At 44.7% G+C, this 27,083-nt stretch overlaps 1 protein-coding gene across 1 annotated transcript in view; it reads right to left on the reverse strand.

Annotated features, from left to right (window-relative positions):
• Positions 1-27,083, reverse strand: part of NWD2 (NACHT and WD repeat domain containing 2) — a 75,368-nt gene that overhangs the window by 27,536 nt on the left and 20,749 nt on the right. Inside the window, exons 2-3 of the mRNA XM_066632842.1 lie at positions 19,045-19,133; positions 1,490-1,606 (exon numbers count right to left, since the gene is read on the reverse strand). Of these exons, the coding sequence (XP_066488939.1) occupies positions 1,490-1,606; positions 19,045-19,133 (206 nt within the window). The remainder of the gene's footprint in view (positions 1-1,489; positions 1,607-19,044; positions 19,134-27,083) is intronic.

A 27,083-nucleotide genomic window follows, 5' to 3' on the forward strand; every position in this document is an offset into this window, starting at 1 on the left:
TGTGGATCAGGACTGATAACCTATTGGTGCAAATGATGGGCTAATGCTGTGGCTCCGTTAGCCCGATTAGCCAGGGGAGCCACAGAATCCTGGTGAAAAACCTGCCTCCCTATGCAATGTATAGGATTGTAGCACTAATGGGGGAATCATGGTCAGTGGCCCAACAGGTCAAGCGAACCATCAGTCAAAAAAGTTTGGGAACCACTGGCTTAATGTAATGTGTTGCTTAGTGCTTTTGAGTCCTGGAAATGACTTTGCTGTATTTGCTGGTACAAACAGGCTTCTCTTGTTTTCAATCTTTTCCCACCTTACTTTGGGACAGAGCTTGGATAAAAGAAAGCCTGTACAGCACTATATTAAGTGCTTATAAGTGCCCTTGGATTGCCAACAACACCTGCAATCCTTTCTCCATGTCCTTCTTATGTTTTTCATGAAAGGAACATGTTGCTTTCATCCCTGTTCATGATGGCAATTAAAGATCCAGCAAGGAAGAATGTGAAAAGTGCCTCTACAAAACATCTTCCAAGATAGAAGACTCTAAGAAAGCATTGTTATTATTCTTTTAACATACACTGTGATTTAGCACTCCATTTACTGCTTCAGTCTGAATAGTAAAGCTTTCAAGATCCAATATGTGATTTTGTTAGCAATGAACTACAATTCAACTTCTGTGAATGTGCTGGTATACCCCGCAATTAAGAGTGAGCTTAATACAGAAGATGCCAACAGGTGACACAAGACAATCCCTACCTTTTCCTTTCAGATCTGAAAGTGTGGAAAACTCTTTAAGACCATACAAAGATCCCAGTGAAGTTTTCTATTTTGGTTAACTTACATGTTGCCAATTATGTGATAAACCTACTGATGGTAAACTTCAAATATCAAAGGCACAATGATTCTTCAACTTCACACAGAGAAAAGGGAACTCTGCCCTATTCCCCCTGCTGAATGCTTTCTATAGAAGCTAGAGACCTACAGTCAAAGTTTTGGTTGGTAAATTCCTAAGCACATCATGCTTCTCCTTTGCCCATGACCTAGTTGCATAATTAGCAAGCCACGACAAATCTCATGACAAAAAATAACAACTTTTGCATAACAAAGAAAATTTTTCACACCCCTTTCAGTCCTCACCAACCCCATGAGTAAGCATGCATTATTTCTGCCACTGTTCTCTCTGAAATCTCATCTCAACCATGAGCTCACCAAGTGGCCTTGACAAGTCATTCTTTCCTCAACTTCAACAGTTTCACTGTTTCTATCTACAAAGTGGGCTAATAATAACAGCACAAACATACAGGGTTATTGTATAGATTACTGAAATAGTATGATATAAAACTTATTATTGGTTTCAGAGTGATGACCATAACAGATAAATATAGACTCTTAGAAGTCTTAAAAAAAAAAAAAAAAAAAAAAGGAATATTCAGGGATAAACCTGTACATGTGCTAGATGCTTTAGGGTAATTAGATAAAACATTTTTATACCCACAACAAAACATGGACCTGCAGATGTTTTCAAGCAATCTTCTAAAAGCCTCATGCGAGTTTTCTGGAGCTCTGGACTGTCCCATTCTTCTGGTTCCACTCCCCAATAGAGGTCAATGACCTGGAAATTCAGCAAATAGCACAGTTGTTAATGTACTTTATGATTTAACAATGGAATACATCACAATGAAAAATTCATTCATTCCAACTAACCAACTTTCCAGCACTGGCATAACTGTGCCAATGGGACATGTGCTGCATCCTGCAGTTGGGTGGCACTCATGGAGGCCTCCTCAAAGTAAGGGAATGTTTGTTCCCTTACTTCGGAGCTGCATTGCCCTTACATCAGTGCTGGAAAGTGGGTTAGGAATGCGCCCTCGTTCATTCATAAGATTTATATACCACCTTTCCGATGTTCATGGCGGTGTAGAATTATAAAAAATAGAAGTACAACATAAAAACATATAAATATAAGTCATTAAAAGCAATTATATGAATTCAGGTGCTGACTTTAGCAGAGAGGATATAGAGAACAATGAAGTCTTGCAGAACCATAAGGACCAAAGGTCAAACTAGATGTGGTTTGCAGCTACATGCTTCTTTTTCCTTTGTAAAACAGCATGCATGGGGGAGATTTAAATCAGGACATGACACATGGAAAGGAAGATTTAACCACTGAAACTCAGTCCAGATCTGGACCCATTGCACATGCAGTCTGACCAGGGAGGGAAAACTCGCATTAGTGCCTGCCAGAGTTTTCCTTCTAGTCAAAAAGCATGCTTGAGCAACCTGATCAAGCATGGGCATTCTGGTAGCTGACACAAAATTTAAAAAAAGGGGGAAAAGTTTTCAGGGAAGCTGGAGGTTGATCAAGAGGAGTAGCAACTAGTGGTTAGTGCTCAGCACACCCCTTCCTGTTCTCTATGCCTGAATGTACTGGGTCAGGAGATAAACGGAGGAGGTAATATCCAGTGCCACCATTCCATCCTGTGATAAAACCTAGGAGAGAGGGACCATCTTGGAAAAATCAACCCCTTACGAGAGCACAAAACATGCTGATTCTTGTTTAAAATCAAATTGCAACAGTGCCCACAAGCAATCAGAGGTGATAATCCACTGAATTACTGATTAACATGGACTAGGAGTCAAAATAGAATCACCTTACTAAAAACTTGAAAGAAAAAGGAATTAAACGGGGGAAGGAGAGAGAGAGAGAGAGAGAGGTACAGAAGCAGGTTGTAAAAAATGCCTGAACTTGGACATAAAGAGAGAGTTTGACCAAATTGGATACAGTAACTACTAATGCCCAGAAGGAGGAGCCAGGTAGCTACTGAAGCATGAAGCACACATAACTCACCCTACTGCTGCAGAAACACCTCTGAGGGTTGCTTGGAGTGGAAATTACAGTCCATTCCTATGCATGTCTACTCAGAGGTAAGCTCCATTGTGTTTAACTGCATTGTGTTTAGACTGCAAACTCTAAACCTATCTAGCTAGAAATTGCAGGCTACTTACATTGTTCCAAGAATCCTAGCTTTTTGCACTCACTGAATAGTAAATGGGTGTGCCTTCTGCAAACCAGCAGCTAGTTTCAATGGCAGACCGAGCAAAACACCCCCCCCCCATCCTTGTGCTTGATTTCCTTGTGGGGTTACCTGATTGGATGAGTGAAAATCACCTAGCCACTCCATCCAATCCCTTTTACCTAGACAGGTAGGTTTGGCTGCTCAATTAGTGGACACATGCCACGTTGGAGGGTTGGATGGAGGTACTATCTCTGGGGAAAGCCCAGACAGAGAAAGAGCAATACACATCTAGCAATGTTCTTGTTTGAGAACTGTGTTTGAAACAAAGGACTAAGGCTACTGCAGGAAGATGTCCTGGCAGCTCTTAGAATACAGATGCTTCCTCGGTATTCATGGGGGATAGGTTCCTGCTACTACTGCAGAGCCCAGAAACTGTTAATAGTAGTGAATCCTACAAGCAGTGGTTCACAAATTCCACCCCCTATCGTGCAAATGAATTATCATTGTCTGAATGTAGCCCTTCTGTTGCTGTCTTCTCTGTCTCTGGATTGAAAGCTGAAACCTACCTCCTGGTAGCATTTGCAGGCTGCACAGAGACAGAAAGGCAAAGGAGACAGAGACAATCAGATAAAGGTAAGTCATTTTGATGGGGGGAATTTGTGAACCATGAATAAATAAAACCGTGGATATGTGACCTATAGATGGGAGGGGGGAAGAACACCTGTACTGAGCCTCTGGTGGATTAAAAGTATACAAAAATAAGGGAAAAGAGGCAAAAAAAAATGGGGGAGGGGAGGAATAGGGCATTTATCACAAATGGCCAGGACAGTTTTATGGGTGGTTGGCAACCCCTGCTACATCTTCCACAGCAGACATACAAGCACAACAGGATGAGATAATCATAAACCTACTCTCTTTTTGCTACTTAATATTTTGTTGTTTTGGAACAAAGAGCCCCAGTGAGTATAAGAAGACAGATGGCTTGCTTTTCCGACTTTCCTTTGTGCCCACAGATCCAATTTGAATAATGTTAATAAGATGCAATGTAGTGCATGGGGAAAAAAAAAACCTGCTATATTTATTTAAGGAGATTAGGTGATACAGTGTGACTTCACTTCATATTTTAGCTCAGATGAGTAGAAGGTACAATATTTCAAGGTGGTATTTAAAGGAACAAACCAAATGATGTCATCTTGGTCAAATATTTAGTGCCCTGCAGATGACATGGGCTCTGAATACCCCTGCAAATTTGTAGAGCTACCTTACTCATTGGGGCCAGGTGGATCTCCACCTTACTCAAGGTGGAGATCAGCAGAAAGCCCTTTCACTTAATGGAATGTGTGGGATATTTGAAGGTGATGAGCTAGTACTGAAAAACAGGAGGAGGCGAATGTGGAGACTGAATGTGGAGTGCTAAGGAAGGGGGTGGATGTTGCAACGGTTATCGTTTATTCTTTGCATAGTGCCAACAATGGACTGAATCACATGAGGATAAGAGTTGTTCCCTATAAGCTCTTCAATGAGCTACAAGCTCCAAATGCCTGTGTTGAATCTCATCTGCTTATTTTAAAAATACTGTGAAGAAGATTATGAAATAAGTTCACAATTATTTTGGTTGTATTGTGGTGGATGCTTGATGCCACAACTACAATGGATTCTTTTGCCATTGCCCAAAGAACATAAAAGCCAGGGCCGGCTTTAGGTCGATTGGGCCCAATCGGGCCTCACGCCTGAAGGGGCCTGCGCTAGAGTGGAGAACAGATCATCCACAGGCGGCAGTTCTGCTTATGCTCCAGCAGGCAATCCTTCATGTAGGTGTGTGCAAGGCCAGTGCGGCAAGTGGAGCTTTGTGGCTGGAGGGCTCTCTTGCGAGCCATACCTCCAACTGCCTCGAAATCAGGCACTCCAGAAGCATTTGGGGCTGACGTCACTGCCAATCTACTTCCAGGTGCCGTACTTTGCCACTGGCTCTGGTCCTGCCACTCATCATTGTGAGTATGGTGCTGTGCAGTGGGGGGTGATGCCCACCCCTGGGGCCCCACAAAAAAAATCTCCTTCATTATGTACCATAGCTTTCTTCCACCCAAAGGTGAGGAGGGCTAAAGTTTTATTTTCCTGGGCAGACAGCAGTAGAGAGTGCCACAATCCTCCCATTAGGAATCTCAGCAGCAGTCCATGAATAGCCCTGTTAGAGCATCACATTAAGCAGCAGCATTCCCAGAAGGTGGGAGGGCACAGCATTAGGTTTTTTAGGGCACCTCAATGTACTGTGTAAGCTGCTCCTCCCTTTCGCCATTGGAGTCACTCCAGATGGTGAAAGCAAAGTGGAGGCATCTCCTCCACTTTGCTCTTGCAGCCTGGAATAGCACTGACGGCCAGGGGAGGGGCAACTTACATGGTGCATGTAAAAATTTAGTGCTGTGCTCACCCTCTGGGAATGCCACTGGCATGAAGCCAGAATTGAATATTGTTTGCACACAATCTGCCCAAACCTCAGGTGCACATATATGTATTAAATGCTTTGCACACTCAGAAAGCACTATACAAATGCTACATATTATTATGAAATACATAGGAACATAAGAACAGCTCTGCTGGATCAGGCCATAGGCCCATCTACTCCAGCTTCCTGTATCTTCCTGTAGTCCATCTTCTAGCCCAGCTTCCTGTATCTCACAGCGGCCCACCAAATGCCCCAGGGAACACACCAGATAACAAGAGACCTCATCCTGGTGCCCTCCCTGAATGCATCTGGCATTCTGACATAGTCCATTTCTAAAATCAGGAGGTTGCAAACACACATCATGGTTTTCCTCCAGAAATTTGTCCAATCCCCTTTTAAAGGCATCTAGGCCAGATGCCATCACCACATCCTGTGGCAAGGAGTTCCACAGACCAACTACATGCTGAGTAAATATTTTCTTTTGTCTGTCCTAACCCGCCCAACACTCAATTTTAGTGGATGTCCCCTGCTTCTGGTGTTATGTGAGAGTGTAAAGAGCATCTCCCTATCCACTCTGTCCATCCCCTGCATAATTTTGTATGTCTCAATCATGTCCCCCCTCAGGCGTCTCTTTTCTAGGATGAAGAGCCCCAGACACTATAGCCTTTCCTCGTAAGGAAGGTGCCCCAGCCCAGTAATCATTTTAGTTGCTCTCTTTTGCACCTTTCCCATTTCCACTATGTCCTTTTTGAGATGAGGTGACCAGAACTGGACGCAATACTCCAGGTGTGGCCTTACCATCGATTTGTACAATGGCATTATAATATTAGCCGTTTTGTTCTCAATACCTTTTCTAATGATCCCAAGCATAAAATTGGCTGCACGATTGGCTTCACTGCTGCTGCACATTGAGTCAACACTTTCATCGAGTTTTCCACCACCACCCTAAGATCTCTCTCCTGATCTGTCACAGAGAGTGCAGAACCCATTAGCCTATATGAGAAGTTTTGGTTTTTTTGCCCCAATGTGCATGACTTTAGACTTACATTTAAACGCATCTGCCATTTTGCTGCCCATTCTGCCAGTTTGGAGAGATCCTTCTGGAGCTCCTCACAATTGCTTCTGGACTTCACCACCCAGAAAAGTTTGCTGTCATCTGCAAACTTAGCCACCTTGCTACTCAACCCTGTCTGAGGAGTCCCACTGGGGCCAGCAGCCCCTACCCAGGGGTGAGGGGAAGAGTTTCCCCTTGCCTCTGGTTAAGCCGCTTCTGGCCACAATCCTGCATGATACAGTGTAAGGCTTCTGGCTTGCCTGTTCCAGCGCAAGTTAGAATTGCGCCCTTAATTCCTTAGTCAGGAGAGGCCATTCAGGCAGCAGTATCTGCCCGAGGTCTTCTGCCATGAAGACAGATGCAAATATTTAATTTCTCTGCCATCTCTAAGTCGCCTTTTATCTCCCCTTTCCCTCCCTCACCATCCAGAGGGACAACCGCTTCTCTGGTGGCTTTCCTGCTTCTAACATATCTGAAGAAGCTTTTACGATTCCCCTTAATGTTGCTGGCCATGTGTTCCTCATATTCTCTCTTGGCCTCCCATATCACCTTCTTACATTTCTTTTGCCACAGTTTATGTTCCTTTTTATTCTCCTCATTAGGGCAGGACTTCCATTTACAGAAGGAAGCTTCCTTGCCCTTTACAACCTCTCTAACTTGCCTCGTTAGCCAGGCGCACACCCTCCTGGACTTAGTGGAGCCCTTCTTTCTTTGCAGTATACACTTTTGCTGGACCTATATTACTGTTGTTTTAAACAGCCTCCATGCACTCTGGAGAGATTTGACTCTTTTTACCTTCCCTTTCAACCTCCTTCTAACCAGCCTCCTCATTTGAGGGAAGTCTGCTTGTCGGAAGTCAAGAGATTTTGTGACAGATTTGCCTGGTATTCTTCCCCCGACATGCATGTCAAAATGGATCGCAGCATGGTCACTGTTCGCCAAGGGCTCAGTAACATTTACATCTCTAACCAAGTCCTGAGCACAGCACAATATTAAATCCAGAGTCACCTGTCCTCTGGTGGGCTAGGTGTCCGCTGGTAGCTACTCTAAGGCACGATCATTTAGCATGTCAAGAAATCTTGTCTCTTTTTTGTGACCAGAAATTGACCCAGTAGATGTGATGATAATTGCAGGATTACAACCTTATCCCTCCTTGACACCTTCCTGATCTGTTTCCTCATTTCAAGGTCCCCTTCAGGTTTCTGGTCTGGAGGACAACAGTACATCCCCAGTATTACATCGCTCCTCAGGCCTGGTAATTTAATCTACAGAGATTCTATGGTGGAGTCGGACCTGCCTTCAATCTCTACTTTGCTGGATTCTACCCCTTCTTTAACATAAATGGCCATCCCACCTCCAGCAGGCCTTCCCTGTCCCTCCTGTATAGTTTGTAGCCCGGGTTTGTTGTATCCCACTGATTTTCCACATTCTACCAGGTTTCTATTATGCCCACTATATCAAAGTTTTCTCTAGTCACTAAACATTCCAGTTCTCCCATCTTTGCTCGGAGACTTTGGGCATTTGCATAAAAGCTTTTGTACATGGAATCCCCCAGGATGGGCTGCTTATTAGCTCCTTTATTCCTGCATCCTCTCATTGTGCCAAACAGCCAAACAGTCCCATCAGGCCTCTGTTCCCAATTTCTTCTCCTACTCTACCTTTACCTTGTTGTTCTCTAACCTCCCCATCCTTGTCCCATAGGGATGAGGAGTCCCGCACCGGATGCCCCTCGGCTCCTGTCGGCTTTCCCCCAGGGATTAGTTTAAATACAAAGCCCATAGGATTCCTAAAGAACTATAAAGAACTACAGCTGTTGGTATGTGCAACTATACTGCCTTTTCAGGTGTAATTTTTTCTAACATGTCAGTGTACAGAAAACACAATTTTAATTTTTTTTAAAAATGAACCCAATAAAACCAACACTTATTTTGCATAAGTGTTGACACTTTGTGCAGCCACAGCTCAAAAGCAACTCAGTGACCTTTAAAAGGAAGGAAACTTGCAAGAAAAAGTCTGGCCTTCAGCATAAGTTGGCATACCACTGCCCTAATTCTAGTTTCCAAGTGCCAAGCATCATCATGTCATTGCAATTCAATGTTTTTGGCCACTGAGCTGTGGTGACTGATTGGGTACGAAAACACCGTGTTGTGCAAAATAAAGAACTTACAGCCCAATCCTATCCTCCTCCCTCTCCCCAGGTGCAGCTGTGGCAAAAAGGAGCATGCCGTATCTAGCATTGGGGGGCAGGTATAGCAGGAGGCTTTGGAAAACCCCCTTACCCCTCTATAAGTCTCCCACTCTGTAATGGGTCTCCTTGGACCTGTGCCAGTGATTTCACTGGTGCAAGTTTGAGAAGATAAAGGGAATGGGGAGGTTGCTGTTGGTGTGTATAGGATCCGGAGCATGCCAACACCACTGGACCCACCCCCTCCCACAGAATCTCCACCCCATTCCTCCCTTGTCTGCACTTAGTTTTACCCCTGCCCAGTTTTGCCAATGCAGTAATGTAAAAAGTTCTACCTCTTTTTCATTAAGGTGAGCTATTTCCCTATTTTTGCCACCATGTTCACTGAGTTTCCAAATAACGCTAGCTTGTTATGACTTGAAAGAGTCAATTGGTTTGGCTCTTTCTACCAGCTGTTCTTTTGGATGCACTGAATTGATTTTATCCAATGTTCTCCATGTTTCTAAACAACAGCAGAAGGTTTTTAATGTCTTTTGTATGAAATTTAAGCATGTAGCACCAGCGTGCACCAGATCTCATTCCCTTGTTTTGAAACTTCCCTACCCCATTTTGCTCCTTGGACATACTCCAGCAAAATGGTTGATTCATGTCCAAAGAGACCCATAGACAATTGGGCTGCCTACCTATTCCTACAGGCTGCCTGATATCCCCCCTCCCATAGCATGAAGCTCGTGCTCTGTTGGTATGGCTGCAGGGATCAGATTGGGCTGTTAGTTTTCTGCACAGTGAAGTGGTGGGCATAAAATTCCTTGGCAAATTGTGGATTTTTAAAAATAACTCAGCCATATCTCTCAGGTGAACTGGAATCTAGCAAGCATAATTTGTATGGTAAAGAAAAAAAAGTCAACTTTGTCAGAGCATCCAGATGCATGGTGAAGGAAGCCTCTCATAGTACACAAATACTAGAACACTCTCCCCCTGTTATCCATACATTTGCTATACAAATTTTAACTTATATTTACTGCAAACATTAAGATCATCTTTCTTTGTCTTTACCAAAGCTCTGGTTATACAGTCTGGGAAGCACCTGCATGAGACACAGTACCTGATGAGAAGCACAACCTCATGCTCAGTTTCATACTAGCTTTCAAGGTACATGCACCACACACTCCCTTTTATATGTTTTTCTGCTGTGTCAACAATCTCCCTCACCACTATGGCCCCCTATTTCTCATTCTTCTTCCTCCACCTAACACCACTACTTTATTGTTACAGGTATAATGTTTACTGCATAATGTAATGAATTACATTCCTTCTATTTTATTGTGCCACATAACTATTTCCTTATGGTATTATGCCAGTGGTTTCTGATCTGGTGGGTTATGACCCACCAGAGAGGGAAGCACTTGTCCCAGTCCCTTTAAGGGGTAGGGAGGAGGGAGGAAGGCACCAGTGTGATCCCCAGGACCATGCTGTTGCTGGTGTGTGTGTGTGTGTTAAACTTATCTGAGGAGTGCTGGCCTCTGGGGAGAGGGGTGTTTGCAGGGCTCCACAAGCCTCCAAAACAATTTAAAAAGTGATTGAAATTCATTTCTTGTTCTCAGTCCAAGAGGGTTTCCCACAACCCCTGAGGCCAGCACTTCTCTCAGGTAAGTTAAAAAAAACCCTCACCCCCGGCGGTAGCACAATCCTGGGGAGATCCTCACATGTACTTATGGTGGTCCCAACTCCCTTGTAGAAGTTTGGGAAGCACTGCATTAGGTATTTAGGGTGATTTTTGGCATGAATTTGGAATGGCTTTGGAACACGTTAGAATTTTTTCCCATTTAAGTTAATGTAGTAATTGTACTCATCGTCTGGATTTTTGCTACAAGGTCTGTTTTCAGGGATGAATTAGGTATGGATAATGAGAGAAGAGTGTATGTACAGTTCCACTGCCATCACCGTTGCCTAGTCTTTTATCTTTGCACCATGAGTCAAACGTGACAAAAGGCAAAATATTTATTGCCTTTACACAGTGTAGCTATTGTAAGAATGTTGTTGTCACGTGCATAACACTGCTGCTATTGTTTGGTGTGCTGGTTTTGTATGTACTACACATGCTGCTTTCAGGATTAAAACTGTTACTGTTGGAGCTTGCTCCAATACTTGGGGTCCAGGTACTCTGTTTAAGCCAGTTATCCAAGACATTGCTTCAAAATTCTTCAGTGCAATAAACTTTCATACCCAATAAATGTGTATATTGCTGTATGCGCATGAAAAGGGTTAATTTCCAATAACTCAATATCTGAAACAGATCTTATGTTTGTGCCAGTTTTCATGCCTGTATGCAAAGTACACAACTGGTCTAAAAACTGGAGCTATGCGGCATTAGAAAAATGAGTGTGCCATGATCCCTGTGCTAACATGCTCCCTGGTTGGCCACAGTTCTAAAACCAAGTGCTTGCCTTTGAAGCAAACATTGAATGCAGGGAACACTGTATACTGTATCAATATTAGGACATTGCTATCTGGGTAGATTCTTCTCCCATATTCACTGGTCACAACGGGATAACAAAAGAATCGGAATGAAACCAGACTGCTAATTCTACTTTGCCTAGACAAAATTCTCCACTTCTTTTCCAACTTGCTCAAAGAATTTAAAAGTTAGTCACTTGGCAATGCAAAAGAAAGATCTGACCGGTCAGGTTCATGCCCCAACTACGAGACAGTTTCAGAAAATGTAAACAAAATGCTAGTGCTTGTGTATGCGTTGCCAACTGCCCTGGGGGAGATTCCTGAACAGTCTTGTTTATGTCAACACTTAGTCTTTAGCTAAAATCATGGTGGTGGTTCTCTCTTATTTTTGGATCTAGGGATATACTCTGAGACTGAGGGCCCAATCCTATCCAACTTTCCAGCTCTGGTGTAGCCACAATGCAGCCCTGTAGTAAGGAAACAAATGTTCCCATACTTTGAGAAGGCCCCAGTGATTGCCTCTCCACCAAAGGATGTAGCGCACACCCCACTGACACAACTGCACCATCACTGGAAAATTGGATAGGATTGGGCCCTGAGACAACCTCTGGCCTCTGCCGCTTTAAGGGGCGGGGGCAGGGGGGAAGGCAGTGACGCAATCCCCAGGATCATGTTGCTAATGGGGCAGGGACCAGTCCTTGCAGCAGCCTTCCTGGGGCGTGGGGAGCCCTGCGTGAGCGCCTGCAGGGCTCCCCAGCCGCTTAGAAGTGAAAGTGGTCATGCTCCACTTCCGCAAAACCGCTCCACTTTCACTTCCAAGAGACTGGGGAGCCCTGCAGGCACTCGCGCAGGGCTCCTCGCACCCTGGGAAGGCTGCTGCAGGGACTGGTGAGTGCATCCCAGTCCCTGCAGCTCCCCTGAGTGGTGTGAACCTGAGGATCCTTCCCCCCACCCCCACTGCCTCCTTCCCTCCCCTGCAAAGACTTAGTGGCTCTCAAACTCTCCCAGAGAGTTTGAGAACCACTGCTCTATAGCTTTATCCTGGGCAGAGACAAGGATTATCTCTCTCTCCCTCTCTCTTTAAGAAGGAACTCACTTGTTCCACCCTGTCTTTGGGGTTGTGCATGTGAAGGTGGCTTGGCAGTGGTTTGTGTTTTTTAGCAGAATTTTGTTTGCCTTGTTGTCAGAGTAGTCTTTCATTTATTTTTAATTATTTCTGTTTTACTGTTACCAGTACTGGAATGTCTAGTGAAAAGTGGAATAAAGTGGGGGGATGGAGGACGGGACATGTTTGCCAAATTGAAATCTGCATTCTGTTTTATGGGTGTGTAATGTATTCCTGATTTGCATTGGAAGTGTAGGAGTAAATAAAGTGCCTTGTTCATGGCTTTCACCCTGAAACTTCCCCATCTCATTGCATTTAACCCCTGCTAGTGTGACTAGTTAGCTTGCAAATATTTGATCTGAAACTCCATAGGGATAAAAGGAGGAGAAAATTAATTGGCAGCTGAGAGTTTAAGCACTGCCGTCCCTTCTCCTGAGGGGGCTCTGCAGTAGAGGCCACTGGGGCTTTGTTTGCAATACGCTGATTGCGAATATACCGTATTTTTCGCTCCATAAGACGCACTTCCCCCCCCCAAAGTGGGGGGAAAAGTGTGTGCATCTTATGGAGTGAATACTGCAAAAAAAAAAAAAAAAAAAAAAAGCTCCGCCCCCCTGCCCCGCCCGCTCTGCTCGCCTTCCCAGGAAAGTGTGGGTGGGATGGCAGTCTTGCTGAACAAGCCCTCCTGTCTACTCAGAAGTAAGTCTCAGAGTCACTGGGGCTCACTCCCAGGAAAGTGTGGGTGGGATGGCAGTCTTGCTGAACAAGCCCTCCTGTCTACTCAGAAGTAAGTCTCAGAGTCACTGGGGCTCACTCCCAGGAAAGCGTGGGTGGGGTGGCAGTCTTGCTGAGCAAGCCCCTAGAGCAGGGGTGCTCATTATGTCGATTGAGAGCTACCAGTCGATCTCCAGGCGAAATGAGTCAATCGCAGGCTTCTCTCCCGTCCACGCATCCCAAGGAGTGAGCCCCTGGCAGGCTTGTGAGCCCAGGGAGCGAGCCTAGGGAGTGAGTCCAGGGAGCCCAGGGAGTGAGCACCTGACGGTTCTGTGTGGTTCTGTGTGCAAGGGGTTTTGCACTGGTCTTGCTGTGATGTCTATACAGAGATCTTCCCTTCCCCACACCTTTCCCCTGCTTTTGCACTGGTATGTATGGAAATCTATCCCCCCCCCCCACTTCCATCTGTTGGTTCTGTGTGCAAGGGGTTTTGCACTGGTCTTGCTGTGATGTCTATACAGAGATCTTCCCTTCCCCACACCTTTCCCCTGCTTTTGCACTGGTATGTATGGAAATCTATCTCCCCCCCCCCCCCACTTCCATCTGTTGGTTCTGTGTGCAAGGGGTTTTGCACTGGTCTTGCTGTGATGTCTATACAGAGATCTTCCCTCCCCCACACCTTTCCCCTGCTTTTGCACTGGTATGTATGGAGATCTGCGCCCCCCCCCCCCAACTTCCATCTGTTGGTTCTGTGTGCAAGGGGTTTTGCACTGGTCTTGTTGTGATGTCTATACAGAGATCTTCCCTCCCCCACACCTTTCCCCTGCTTTTGCACTGGTCTGTATAGAGATCTGCTTCCCCCCCCCCCCCCTTGTATTAGAATCCAGGAAGATCTGGTGAGGAGGTAGATGTGGTGTCAGCAGTGGCCCCTTTAAGGGTAAGGCCTGGGCATCCAGCAGCGTGTGCTGCACAGCTGCAGCCACTGGAAGGCAATAGGGCCTCAGGGATATAAGGAGTACCAGACGCAGAAAGGGTTTGTGGGTTTTGAAGGAGTGCAGGTTGGAGGTAGGAGAGGAGACTGACTGGGTTTATTGAATTTGGAATCTGACTGTGGATTGTGACTGGACTTGGATACCCTGATGGATTTGACTGACCTACCTGGAACCTGACCTTGGACTGTAATTTGGCTTATTGGCTCTGGACTCTGATTTGGCAACTCTGATTGATGGGACTGATTTACTTGGCATCTGTGAACTGGAACTGGACTCACTTTTGCTTGCTGCACTGGTGAGTTGCACAAGGGGGACTGATCAGCCTTAAGCGGGCATGAGGCCCAGTGGTTTGGAATTTGGCAGAACATCATTGTAGCAGAAAGATAATTTGATCCCCTATTTGTGTGCACCTGCTTTTGTGAGCTTCATAAATTCTGATTCTAGCGATGATGAGTTCTTGAGGTTTCCAGAAAACTAGAGTACTCAAACCTTTAAGTCCCTCCATTTGTTAATGACAGTGATAATGGTTCTTAATGCCACTGTTGACTGCTGTTCACTTTACATGGTTCAAATGTTATTCTGTTATAGTTTATTAAATATTTTATTACACTATTTGGTTCAGAATATTTTTTTCCTTGTTTTCCTCCTCTAAAAACTAGGTGCGTCTTATGGTCAGGTGCGTCTTATGGAGCGAAAAATACGGTAAGTTATTGCCCTGTTAAAGGAAACCAGATCCTCAGAAAAAGCTGCAAACAGCAGGGTCCAGAGCCACTGTATTGAAGTTCTGAGTGAAGGTGGTTGTCTGTTTAGACCTCTGTTGAGCTGTCCTTGATCAATAAATGTATCTCCTTGGATGCATTGATGTGCATGCTCAGCCTTTGGCCTTTTCATATCCTACACAGTGGCAAGCCTGAGTACACTTGACATGCAGCCACAGCTAATCTTGGCTCCCCAATTTGTTGTGTGTTTGTGATTCCTGCTTCTTAGTCACACTTTGCATTTTCACTGAAAATGCACACCGAAAATATCTTTGGAGTGCATGAGCATATATTGTTAGAATTTACCTTTTCTGTCTACGCTTTAAAGAAATAAAGGGTGGGGAATCTGGGGAAGGCCTGGGAGAAGAGCACTCATAGCCCTTTTAAAAACAAAATAATATCTAGGAGGAAATACGTTCAGAGCTGTGTTAGGACTCGTAGCTACCAACATTTCCAGAAGGTGAGACGACTCAGGGTCCAATCCTACTCAGCACATGCCGGCTCACCACCGGTGCGCACTGTCACAAACGTGCTGTAAGGCATGTTTGAGGGCCCTAGCGCTGGTGCTATCCCAGTGCTGGTGGAGCACCTGCGCTCTGCTGCTTGGTGGTCATGCGGACTGCCGAGCTGCAGGTAGGGATGTGGGGGGAAGGAGGTGTTTTGGGGCAGGGGGAGGTGGAGGGAGGGTGGGGAGGAGGCATACCAGGGGAGGGTGTAGGGCAAGAGGGAGGAGGGACTGGTGAAGCAAAGCTCCACCAGATCCAGAGCCTCCGTGTCATGTTGGGTGCCCGACACAGAGGGTCTTCATTCTACGCCGACCTTCGAGTTGTCATAGAATTGAGTAGCCCCATTGCAGAGCTACTCAGTTTACACTGGGAAAGGGGACAAAAGTCCCCTTCTCCTGAGGAGGAGGTGGCAGCTGCCAGGAGTGCGCTGGATGCAGTGGCAGCCATTTTTGGCGCTGCCACCGCCCTGCAAACCGGACAGCTTAGGATTGGGCTGTCAATCTACTAGAGCAGGGGTGTCAAACATAAGGCCTACTGGTCAAAGGTGGTCCCCGGAAGCAATTTATCTGGTCCGCATTACAATTGGGCTCTACCAGCTTGATAATTGGGCTCTCTCATATTTTGAAAATACGAATAAGGTTTGCACATTTTCTGGCATTTGTAGCTAATGAGTTTCTATGAGAAAACAAAGTCCTTATTTCTGGCCACCATCTGCTTAGATGCAAGGCCATCATCTGCAAGATGTCACCTCCAGCCCTCAACCGACAATATGAACGCTAGCTTTGGCCCGCTGCATGAAACAATTTGACATCCCTGTACTAAAGGAATTTGTCCCCTGATAACTCATACTCGTTGGCAACTTCAGTCTCGGAAGACTATGGTATCGCGTTCTGGATGGTGGTTCTGGCACAGCGTCTAGTGTGGCTGAAAAGGCTGATTCGGGAGTGACAATCCCTTCCACACCAGGAGCAAGTGCAGTCTGTCCCTGGTCTGACTCCCTGGCTATGGGCCTTCCTTCTTTGCCTCTTTGCCTCAGACTGTTGGCCAAGTGTCTCTTCAAACTGGGAAAGGCCATGCTGCACAGCCTGCCTCCAAGTGGGCCGCTCAGAGGCCAGGGTTTCCCACCTGTTGAGGTCCATTCCTAAGGCCTTCAGATCCCTCTTGCAGATGTCCTTGTATCGCAGCTGTGGTCTACCTGTAGGGTGCTTTCCTTGCACGAGTTCTCCATAGAGGAGATCCTTTGGGATCCGGCCATCATCCATTCTCACTACATGACCAAGCCAACACAGGCGTCTCTGTTTCAGCAGTGCATACATGCTAGGGATTCCAGCTCGTTCCAGGACTGTGTTGTTTGGAATTTTGTCCTGCCAGGTGATGCGCGTCGGAGGCAGCGCATGTGGAATGCGTTCAGTTTCCTCTCCTGTTGTGAGCGAAGAGTCCATGACTCGCTGCAGTACAGAAGTGTACTCAGGACGCAAGCTCTGTAGACCTGGATCTCGGTATGTTCCGTCAGCTTCCTCTCTCTCTGCAATCCTCCATTAGCCCCATCCCTGCTCCCTCTCTCTGCAATCCTCCTGATAACTACTTCTAGCATAAAATAAGAACAGATGGCCAATGGCATTGCTGGAGTGCTCCTCCCCCAGGGTGGGTGGTACCTCCTGCTGCACCCACCCTTACTATGCCAATGAGTAGGTTTAGCAAGCAGCGGTGAGCCAGGGCCACTGGCGCCTGGTGTGGCACCCAGAAGTAGTTTGGGGGTGATGCAATGACATCACTTTGTCATCATGATACTTCCAATTGCTTCTGGGGAGGCACTAATTGCAGCCGTTTAGAGCTGGGGCAGGTGGGAGGGCTCATTCACAACCAAATACAGCATGGAGCCCCTCTCAGCGGGGGTCAAGCAGCACCCTCATCACTCCACCACCCCAGGATGTGACACCAGGGACACCTCACACCCCCCACTAGCTATGCTACTCAGATTGCAATGACCCTCAGATAAAGTAACAGCAATAAACATCTGGTGCCCCTTCTGTGCCAAATATCTATACCCCTCTTTCAAACTTAGAGGAATGTAAAAATCAGCTTGGGGTGTAGCTACAAGTAATAGGTAGTGTGCCACGGTAAGGGTATGAGCTGGTGAAAGGGACACTGATGCTGTTGTCCACTTCTTCTGGCACAGGCAGCCATTTTGGATCATAGTGTATGCATGCAAAAGAGGTTTGCTGCTTCCCTTCCCTGCCAAAGCTGAACAGCAACAACTAGCATTCACTTCTGAATATGAACAATATACTTTCTTGAGGTGTGGTTTAGTAAAAATTACGCACTTATGGCGCACTGAATGTAAACATCCCAATTAAAACTTTATGGCAAAATTCACTCCCATGGGGCACAGCTATGGCCATGACAGAGGTCTGACAACAACCTCCTTCCTTCCTTCGGCTGACTATCATGCACCACATGACCCATGTTCCTCATGCACCACAGCATGTTGGCCTTTACTGCAATGAGAGAATCCAGGCACACCTCCTAGGTCCCTGTTCAGTCAACCTGGTCTTCACAAGGGTTTCCCCAAATTACTTGTGTGGGATGCCTGCATAGGTAGAGAATGGCACACACCAACATCCTATTGCAAGTAATAACCAATGTACCGTGTCATGGATATAGCCACAGCCAAGGAGGGAATATGGTTCCACTGAAAACTTCCCAGAGATGTAGCTGTAATTTTCATAGAAATTCTTTGTACAGTTCTGTGCTTAAAACAGTGCTTCCCAAACTGTTTAGCGCTGGGACCCGCTTTTAAAAACAACAATCTACTGCGACCCATTAAACCAAAAAAGAGATATAGAAAGATTTTCTTAATAATAAATTATTAATTCATAACAATTGGGATCCTGTGCTCCCAAAGTTGCTAGAGATCTTACATATAGTATGTGTGTAGACCAGGGGTGCTCAATAGGTGGATCACAATCTACCGGTAGATCGCGAGGCAAAATGAGTAGATCGCGGAGTGCCGGCCCCCCCCCTTCAGGTGCCTCTGGGAGGAAACGCCGGGAGTAAGTCCCATTGTACTCAATGGGGCTTACTCCCAGGTAAGTGTGGCTAGGATTGCAGCCTCACAGCCTAATCCTAGGCATGTCTACTCAGGAGTAAGTCCTGTTATACTCAGTGGGGCTCAAGGTACACCAACATACATTGTACACATAAATGTTATATGTTATGATGGCACGAACATTGTAAAAAAAACTCTGGTAGATCTCCGGGCCTTGCTGGGTTTCAAAGTAACTCTCGAGCCAAAAAAGTGTGAGCACCCCTGGTGTAGACATTTGCTAGACTTTCCCTAGAAATCGAGTACAAGGACTGTTCCCACAAATCTTTACAGTCATTCCAGGGTACCCAGAAGGCTGAACTGGAGAACAAGATGTGTGGTTAGGGACTTTGAGATCAGAAAAAAAGGCTGAAACTGAGTTCACACATGATCTACCACATGCCAATTACTAGAGGAAATAGGAAAAAAGTGACATTTTAATTTGGAGGTATGAAGATTACCTCATACGCAAAGCGGGCAAGGTGCTTGCAAAGTGTTTTTTTAAATGTTTCAACAAGCTTTTTGCAGCCCACCAAAAACTGGCTCATGGCCCACTGGTGGGTCCCGACCCACAGTTTGGGAAACACTGATCTAAACCATGTATTAAAGCATGTTACAAAAATGCATGCAATGATATAACAACAGACACTTGACTAAGACTCCCTGAACACATTTCAACAACATGTTCAGTAGGCCTCTGAGCTTCAGAGTATAAATGTTTAATGAAGAAAATGTACCTGAAATTCCAGCCCGTAGTTTTCCCTGCAGAATTCCCGCAGTTTAGGATACACATGTTCTCGTAATGCACTCCTTTCTGCTACTGTATCTGTAGATGGAGAGGAAAAAGTTAATATCTGTAACAATGGCTTATTTAAGTAGAAGTTTATAACAGGTTTATATAGAAGTAGAGATTTATAACAGAGAGAATACTAATCTTAACTCTGAGGCAAAACATAGTGCAGCACCCTGAATTCCACACTCCAGGGCAGTGATTCCCAAACTGAGAGTTGGGACCCACCAATGGGTCACAGCTCAATTATTGGTGTGCTGTAAAACTGACAGGCTGATAGCTGACAAGGAAAATGTGTTGATCCCTATGGAAACTGAAGTGGAGCAGCATGTGTGTGTCTACTCTTGAGCAGGCAAACATGCCTTGGTCCACTTCGAAGGGCAGGCTAAGGAAGCCACCAGAATGGTCCTGAACCAATGATCATGGAGCTCAACAAATGCTCCAGAAGGTGGCTCCCCATACCACCATAGTAAAAAGGATAAAAACAGGGGCTTATGCATCTGGTTAGGTGAAACTTTTTTAAATCTCATAAAGTTAGGTGGGTCCTGATAGTGTCATTTTTAAAACATGGATCCCAGTGCTAGGAAGTTTGAGAACCACTGCTTTATGGAATATCTTGCTGAACTGAAATGTTTGTTGTGACATTCACCAATAAAAGTTTGATACTCAGTGTAATAATTCAACTGTACAGACTCCTATATTTGTTTATAGTAAGCAATACTGCTAATAAGAGAAAAAACTTCCAAGGCACCTGCAGGAGTTAGGAATAAGAGATATTTTAAGGGATATCTTTATTATGACATAACACAGGCAAATTCATATATTACATTTTTAAGTGTATAATTGCTGAAAGCAAAGAGGAAAGTGGCAGTGCTCAGGTCCTCTAGAACAGGGGTGCCCAAACCCCGGCCCTGGGGCCACTTGCGGCCCTCGAGGCCTCTCAATGTGGCCCTCAGGGAGCCCCCAGTCTCCAATGAGCCTCTGGCCCTCTGGAGATTTGTTGGAGCCTGCACTGGCCCGATGCAACTGCTCTCAGCCTGAGGGCAACTGTTTGACCTCTTGCATGAGCTGTGGGATGAGGGCTTCCTCCACTGCTTACTGTTTCACATCTGTGATGCGGTAGCAGCAGCAAAGGAAAGGCCAGCCTTGCTTTGTGCCAGGCCTTTTATAGGCCTTGAGCTATTTCAAGACCTTCATTCACTCATATAAGTTAATCTTTAATATAATTTATGTAAACTTACGTAAATTTATTCAAATTTTAAATGTAAATTAATTCTTCCCCCCCCCCCCCGGTCCCCGACACAGTGTCAGAGAGATGATGTGGCCCTCCTGCCAAAAACTTTGGACACCCCTGCTCTAGAAGGTAGATATGTCTGCCGTAAGGCCCTTACTTTACAGAGCCCCCATGGCATTGCCGAAGGAGCTCTGTAATGGAGGTGGTATAATGGACCTCTGCAGACGTAGGGAAGCAGACAGCACCCATTATTTCTGAAGTTGTAAAACGGAGGTCTATTAAATCAATGGTTTACTGTATGTTCTCAAATGTTGAGGTTTGTGGAGCAGGTGTATGTCATCTTCATAATAAAGGACACTAATTAAGGACAAACTATTAAATGAATAGCCCAATCCTATGGGCCTGTAGCACTGGCAAAAAAAAGCATTCTGCCAGCACTTACCTGCTTTCTAGTTGCTGTAAAAGTGCTTCCGGCAGGATGCAAAGGCTGGAGCAGGTAAGATAGTGGGGTAGGAAGGCAGAGTAGTGGAGGGCAGGTTGGGACAGCAATAGGGTGGGAGAGGGTGGATCAGGTCCAGAAAGGGGGTGAGTTCAGTAGCAATGGTGGCCAGTGAATACTAGCATGAATTCTAGCAGCATGGATCCATGCATAATTGTCTTTCTGCTGTGTCAGAAATAGCAAGCTTACTTATTGGAGGTTAATTTCTCTGGCCATGTCTTGGTAGACAAACTCTTCAGTACAAGATTCATATATTTCATAGCTCTCAAGAGTTCCCACAGAATGCAAGGCTGGCTCCTAGGTCAACTAACTAGGTTTCCTTAGACAGCACAATTCAGTGAAGACGGAAAATCATGCCACTCAGATATCTGGATATCTCAATCATAACCATTATCTATTAGTACATTTACATAAGTAATGAAGCAAAGCAGGATAATTTTTCAGCAACTAACAAAGTAGTCAGTTAGCCAAATACTTGTTAGCCAACTAACAAATACTTGTTAGCCAACAGTTTAGTGCTCAGGTTGGTACCGCTGCTACAGCAGCTTTGAAACTAAATGTGGACTCTATATTTAGGGGTATCTAGGAATGAGTTACATAAACGCATTCATTCCTAGATACCTATATAGTTTCCTAGATAACTACATAGTTAAATAAGGCTACAATCCTAGATTACAAAATAGTTAGGTAAGATTACAATCCTATGCACACTTTCCTGGGAGCAAGTCCAATTGAATACAATTGTCTTCACTGCTAAGTACACGTGTAGGATTGCACTGTATGGAAGGGAGAGCTTGCAGTCATCTGCTTAAGGAGACAAAATGTCCTTATTTATCATTTATTTGTATGCAAAAAAAGGAAATCCCAGCATGCTGAAGACTCACCATCATCACTTCAACCTGCTGAATTGCAACCCGCCTACTCTTCTAGAAGAACACCAAGCACTTTGTAAGAAAGTCAAAAAGAAGTTAGAGAGGCATCCCTCTCCCTATAATTTTGCACTCATTATTCATTAAATGATTTCATATAGGCTGATCTAGGAACCTGTTGGTTGAACAATGAGGTAGAAATGCTTAAAATGGATAACAAACTGGATGTCTGCAACAGCTATCGTGTTCAGGATTCCTGTGACCTACCCAGTACTTCTTTCAGTGTCTGAAACTACTGTGCTTGAAAATGGACCACAGTTTCAGATAAAATGATCTAATCTGGATGAATGATAACAAGGTTAAAAACAAATCTAACCTGCCTTTCAATGTTGCAAGTCTGTGAAATTACCTTAAAACAGAACAAAGCACATGTAAAATTCCAGATAGGGGAGCTTTTAAACTGCAGCCTTCTGCAGAGGAAGAGATACTTAGATGCCATTTTCATGCTGCCAAAATGGAAATGGCCCAGAAGTTATTTTTATATCATGTTAATTAGATATTCTGAAACCCACATGTTAGTGAGTGTAAATGTCTACCTATAAAAATGGAGAATGAGCTAAAAAGTTTCTTTCCAATTCTCAAGGCTTACTTGAGATTGAATAAAAACAAGTTTTTCATGAATTTAAAGGCATGGTGATTACAGTTGCCACCTTTGTAACTTTCTCCAGTTACAGATTTTCTAGAGGCATCTGGTTTGATGGTGATTGTGGGAAACAGTAATCTGAACTGGATGAAGCTTTTGGTCCAGCAAGCATCTTCTTATATTCCCTGCTACAGATTATGTTAAAAGTCCCCAAATATCACAATAGTGGTTCCCAAACTGTGAGCCATGGCTCCCTGGGGAGCCATGGAAACTAGCCAGGGGAGCAAAGGAATCTTCACTAACCTGCTGCCTTACACAGTGTATAAGATTGTAGCCCTAACAGGGGACCACAGCCAACAGCCCAGTCGGTCAAGGGAGCTGCCAGTCAAAAATGTTTGGGAACCACTGTGCTATAGTAACTGACAGCCCAATCCTATACAGCAGGGCTCTCCAAACTATGGCCCGCAGGTCGTATCCAGTGCTTGGAAACAGCTGTCTGCAGCATGAACACCACTTACTGTTCCACCACACTACCGCTGCTCCTGGCACCCAATCTGGACTGAGACGCTCTGGGCAATTGTGTCTGCCCAGAAATCCAGGCACAATGCCTGCTGGGGCGATACACAGTAGACATGACTGCCCAGATTGTCTCTCAGTCAGGAGCAGAGGCAGAACGCTAAGTGCTGTTTGTTCTGGGCAAGCCTTTACCAATGTGCAGCAGTCTCCACTTTGGAGAACACTGCTAATACAGAATTGGGCTGTCATATGGAGGCACTTCCGCACTTGAAAAATGGCTGCTGCAAGAAGGTTAGGATCTCTGAAATAACCCTCATCCCCAGAGCAGTTTTGCAACCTTAAAAGCCTTTAAAAAAATCATGAATCATTGGGGAGGGTTGGCACGGTTAGCAGGTGAACCACTCTTCCATTTGCTGCATATCTATTATAACCTTGCTGATCTGAATGGTTTCAGAATTCCCCTTTCCAGACCCAGTTCCACAGCCCTGGTCCATGTGGACTTGCACCAGTGATTTTGCTAGTGCAGGTCTGAGTCAAGGCTTTCTGTCAGGTAAAGGAATAAATGTATCCTTACCGAAAAGAGATCTCCATGACTGCACTGCTCCCCCCTGATGGATGCATCGGTGGGAGGGGGGAATAGGATTAGGCTGTTAGTGTGCTGTAAGACTGGCTTTAATCAGTTGTTAAAGATACAGGACGCAGATTTAAATAGCATACAACAATATTCAGCAACAAATAATTCCCACTACACAGCATTTCTTTTGGATAAATTGTATAAACTGCATTGAATCACTGTGCACTGCTCATGTTACAAAAAGCTTTTGAACATCAATGGGGAAAATAAAGCTGTCAGTCTTTTAGTGTTATGGCAACCTTGACTCTGCATATAATAGCACAATAACAACAGTGATTTGCATTTCTACAGAGCCTTTCATCTGACCATCTCAAAGCACTTTTGAGTTACAGTTGTTGGAAGCGCCAGGGGATAGTGAAAACTATAGTTTCTTTCTGAAGCTGGACCCTTGACCCTATGGCAAAACTATGCATAAGACTATCTTAGAGTCTGCAAATGTAGAACATCTGTAGTTGAAGGCCGTACCATACAGAAGGGGTGTCAAACATTTCAGATAGAGGGCCAAATAGTATTTATGACGCCTGCTGAGAGTCAAAAGTGACATCATTAAACAGGAAGTGACATCACTAAACACGTTATGGTCAGAAATAAGCACTCTATTTTCATTTAGGAACACATTAGCTGCAAATGACAGAAGGGAAAATATGCAAATCTTGATTGTATTTTCCAGATACGGGAGAGATCAGTCATCACATGGGATGCCCTTCCAGTAGTGATACCTCAGCACAGATCAGCAGCTGAGAGAGAGCAGCTGATGGTAGTGCTGGGAGAGCCTGAAGGCTGGATAAAGAGCTTCCCTGGGCTTCATCCAGCCCCCAGGTCTTATGTTTAACACCTCTGCCATAAACTATTATAGGCACGCTTCAAGGAATATTTCTTGCCTGCCTGTTGACTGACTCCCTTTACTACTGGTGTGAGTCATTTTGCAAGGTTCTGATCAATGACCAAACCAATTATCACAAAGGACAGGGTAACCTTCCCCTCTCTTCTATGCACCTTGCAAAGACTCCTGAGTAGAACCACTGAACTCCTTCTTGCCTAGAGTGCCCTGCTAAGCATGATCCTTTGATCTCCACGATAAGCAGAAGTGAGGCATGTGCAACCTTTTGCTGCTGTTTAGCAGATCCCCACTTCTGCGTATCTTGGAGAACAAAGGGTCACACTCTTCCTTCCTAAGCCTTCTTTAGTCCAATAAAGGGACAGAGCAGAATCTGCATTATTCTTTCACTTTCTCCACCTCAGTAGAAATTGATGATATTTAGAATATTTATTTTGGCACCTCTGATAGAACACTCTCATCGTGGCATATAATAGTTTGATGTTTAAGGTCATTGTTTCCCAAAACTTCTGAAACTGTTATATATTTTTTCTCAATCAAAAGTAAAAGTACATTTCACTCCTACTCCAGAAGAAAGGTATGCTTTTAGAGTGTGTAAGAGAACTGCACATTAAATACAACAGGACTTACTTTTTAGTAAGCATGTGCAGGATCGCACAATGTTTAAATCAAACCCAGTGTAGAGACAGACCAGTCTCACCTGTAGAGTGAGAAGCTGTAAGAGTCTTGAGTGGAAAGAGGCAAGGCCTGAACAATTAATTAAGAGGTGTAGTAGGTTGTCTCCTCTGTGAACAGCTGCTATGGGGAGGTTTTCATTACTTAATTTATTTTCAATGGTATACCAGTAATTCCAGTAGTAGTTCTAGGAGTTCCAGTAGTGTAGCTACGGGTAGGGGCAGCATGATAACTATTGCAGATGCTGCAATATGCCATTTAAGCAGTCCCTCTCAGTCGCCATTGGAGCCCTTCTGGGCTCCTGGTTAGTGTTATTTTAAAGCAAGGACAACAGAGATGGCACATGAAAATCACTATGAAAATTACTAGCACAGAACATGGCTGTTGATTGCAGCTAAAGGCCACAAACAACGAAGTCTTCAAGGAACAGAATTATTGTAATCAAAATTAATTTGTAAAGACAAGTACTCCTTATACTCAGAGTAAGTTTCCTTGGTGATTTCTACAAAAAAGTAACAATAATCAGGAGCAGAATTACAGTTGAAAAACAGGCAAGTACAATGAATCTCTCTCTTAAAATTGAGTTTCAACATATTCACTCGTGTGAAATATTGAATGAATTGTTTTTGAAACTGAGAAGAGAGTTTATCAGAATAATAATGTTTTTTATAATTATTTCATTAACAATTATGATTTATACAGCGGTTCTCAAACTGGGGGGTCATGACCCTCCAGGAAAACCAGAAGGAGGGTATCCCCTCTTAAGGATAGTGGCCAAGAAATGACTGGCGTTGGCACCACAGGCTCAGGGTGAATGGGAGGGCTTTTTTGAGCTCTGTCCCCCAGCTGAGTCTTCTACCGCTATTTGTTGCATTGCATTGTTGACCTCACTAACAGAAAACGGGTGTCTGGGTGGCACAAGTATTATTGGTTGAGAAATGCTAATGTATATTAAACTTCGTTTTGTTACTATAGGCATATCACAGGTGACATTCAACAAAGTAGAGGAGCTGACATACTTGTAGTTCCTATGAAGCCCCCCTACAAAGTAGCTGGGGCAGGAAGAATGCTATACAGTACTTGTATGAAGAATTTTGGAACAATGAGTACAGGTTCATTCCAGAAAATGACAGGAGAGTTGAACAGGAACTGGTGTGTGTTACACTAAACATAATACAATCATGTGATGAATACTGATAATACGACGGACTGCGTATACAATGCTGGTCCATAAGATCCCATATAATGAAGCTGAAAGGTTCCTGTCACCTAATGATGTCATAGCGGTTTTAACATCGTGGTGCAACACATGACCCACGTTTTTGTGATAATGATGGTGCAAACAAACCTACTGCACTGCCAGTCATAAAAAGTATGGGTGGGGCCTTGTTATCTGTGCATTTGGCATCCGTAGACTTGCCTCACTGCAGATACCAAAACCCGGATTGCCACACTGCAGACCTCCCAGACATGATTGGAACCTTGTTCTGGTCACTTCTGGAAGGTTTTCTGAGCCTTGGAGAGGCTGCGCATCATCGCATCAGTTAGCAGATGAAAGAATGCTTCTCCACAGTTTACTTTTCTGGGTCTGAACAGTTATATGAATTGTTCTATAGGCTTGGTACAAGTACAGACTTTTTTGAGTTTACCTCATATTTTGCATTCTCTATCAGTTTCCCCCTCTCTATAACTGTCCAAGATCCACAGCCCAATCTTCTGGAGCACATGTACCTGCACAGTGTGCAATGCAACGGTGCGAGCTATTGCAAACATGCCATAAAGCACTTCATGATGGCACAGCAGTTGCTGATACTGGCATGAACTCCTGCACTAGCCCAGGCACACTGGCAGAAGGAGTGGTGTGCGCCCAAGAAAGTAAGATCCATGCTAAGCAGCACAGAGGTGAAATTGTGGTGTACCCTCCCATACACAGAGGGTAAGGGGAGGGGTGGGCGGATCAGGCCAGGGAGGGGGGTGGATTCAGTGGCAGTCGTGCACACTACCCTATCCCCTTTCCTGGGCACAACCTGCCAACATGAATCCAGCCATCTATTTAGCTTGTGCAAGTCTGAGTAGAC

Source organism: Tiliqua scincoides, chromosome 6, assembly GCF_035046505.1.
Source record: "Tiliqua scincoides isolate rTilSci1 chromosome 6, rTilSci1.hap2, whole genome shotgun sequence".
In the NCBI taxonomy this organism is placed as follows: domain Eukaryota; kingdom Metazoa; phylum Chordata; class Lepidosauria; order Squamata; family Scincidae; genus Tiliqua; species Tiliqua scincoides.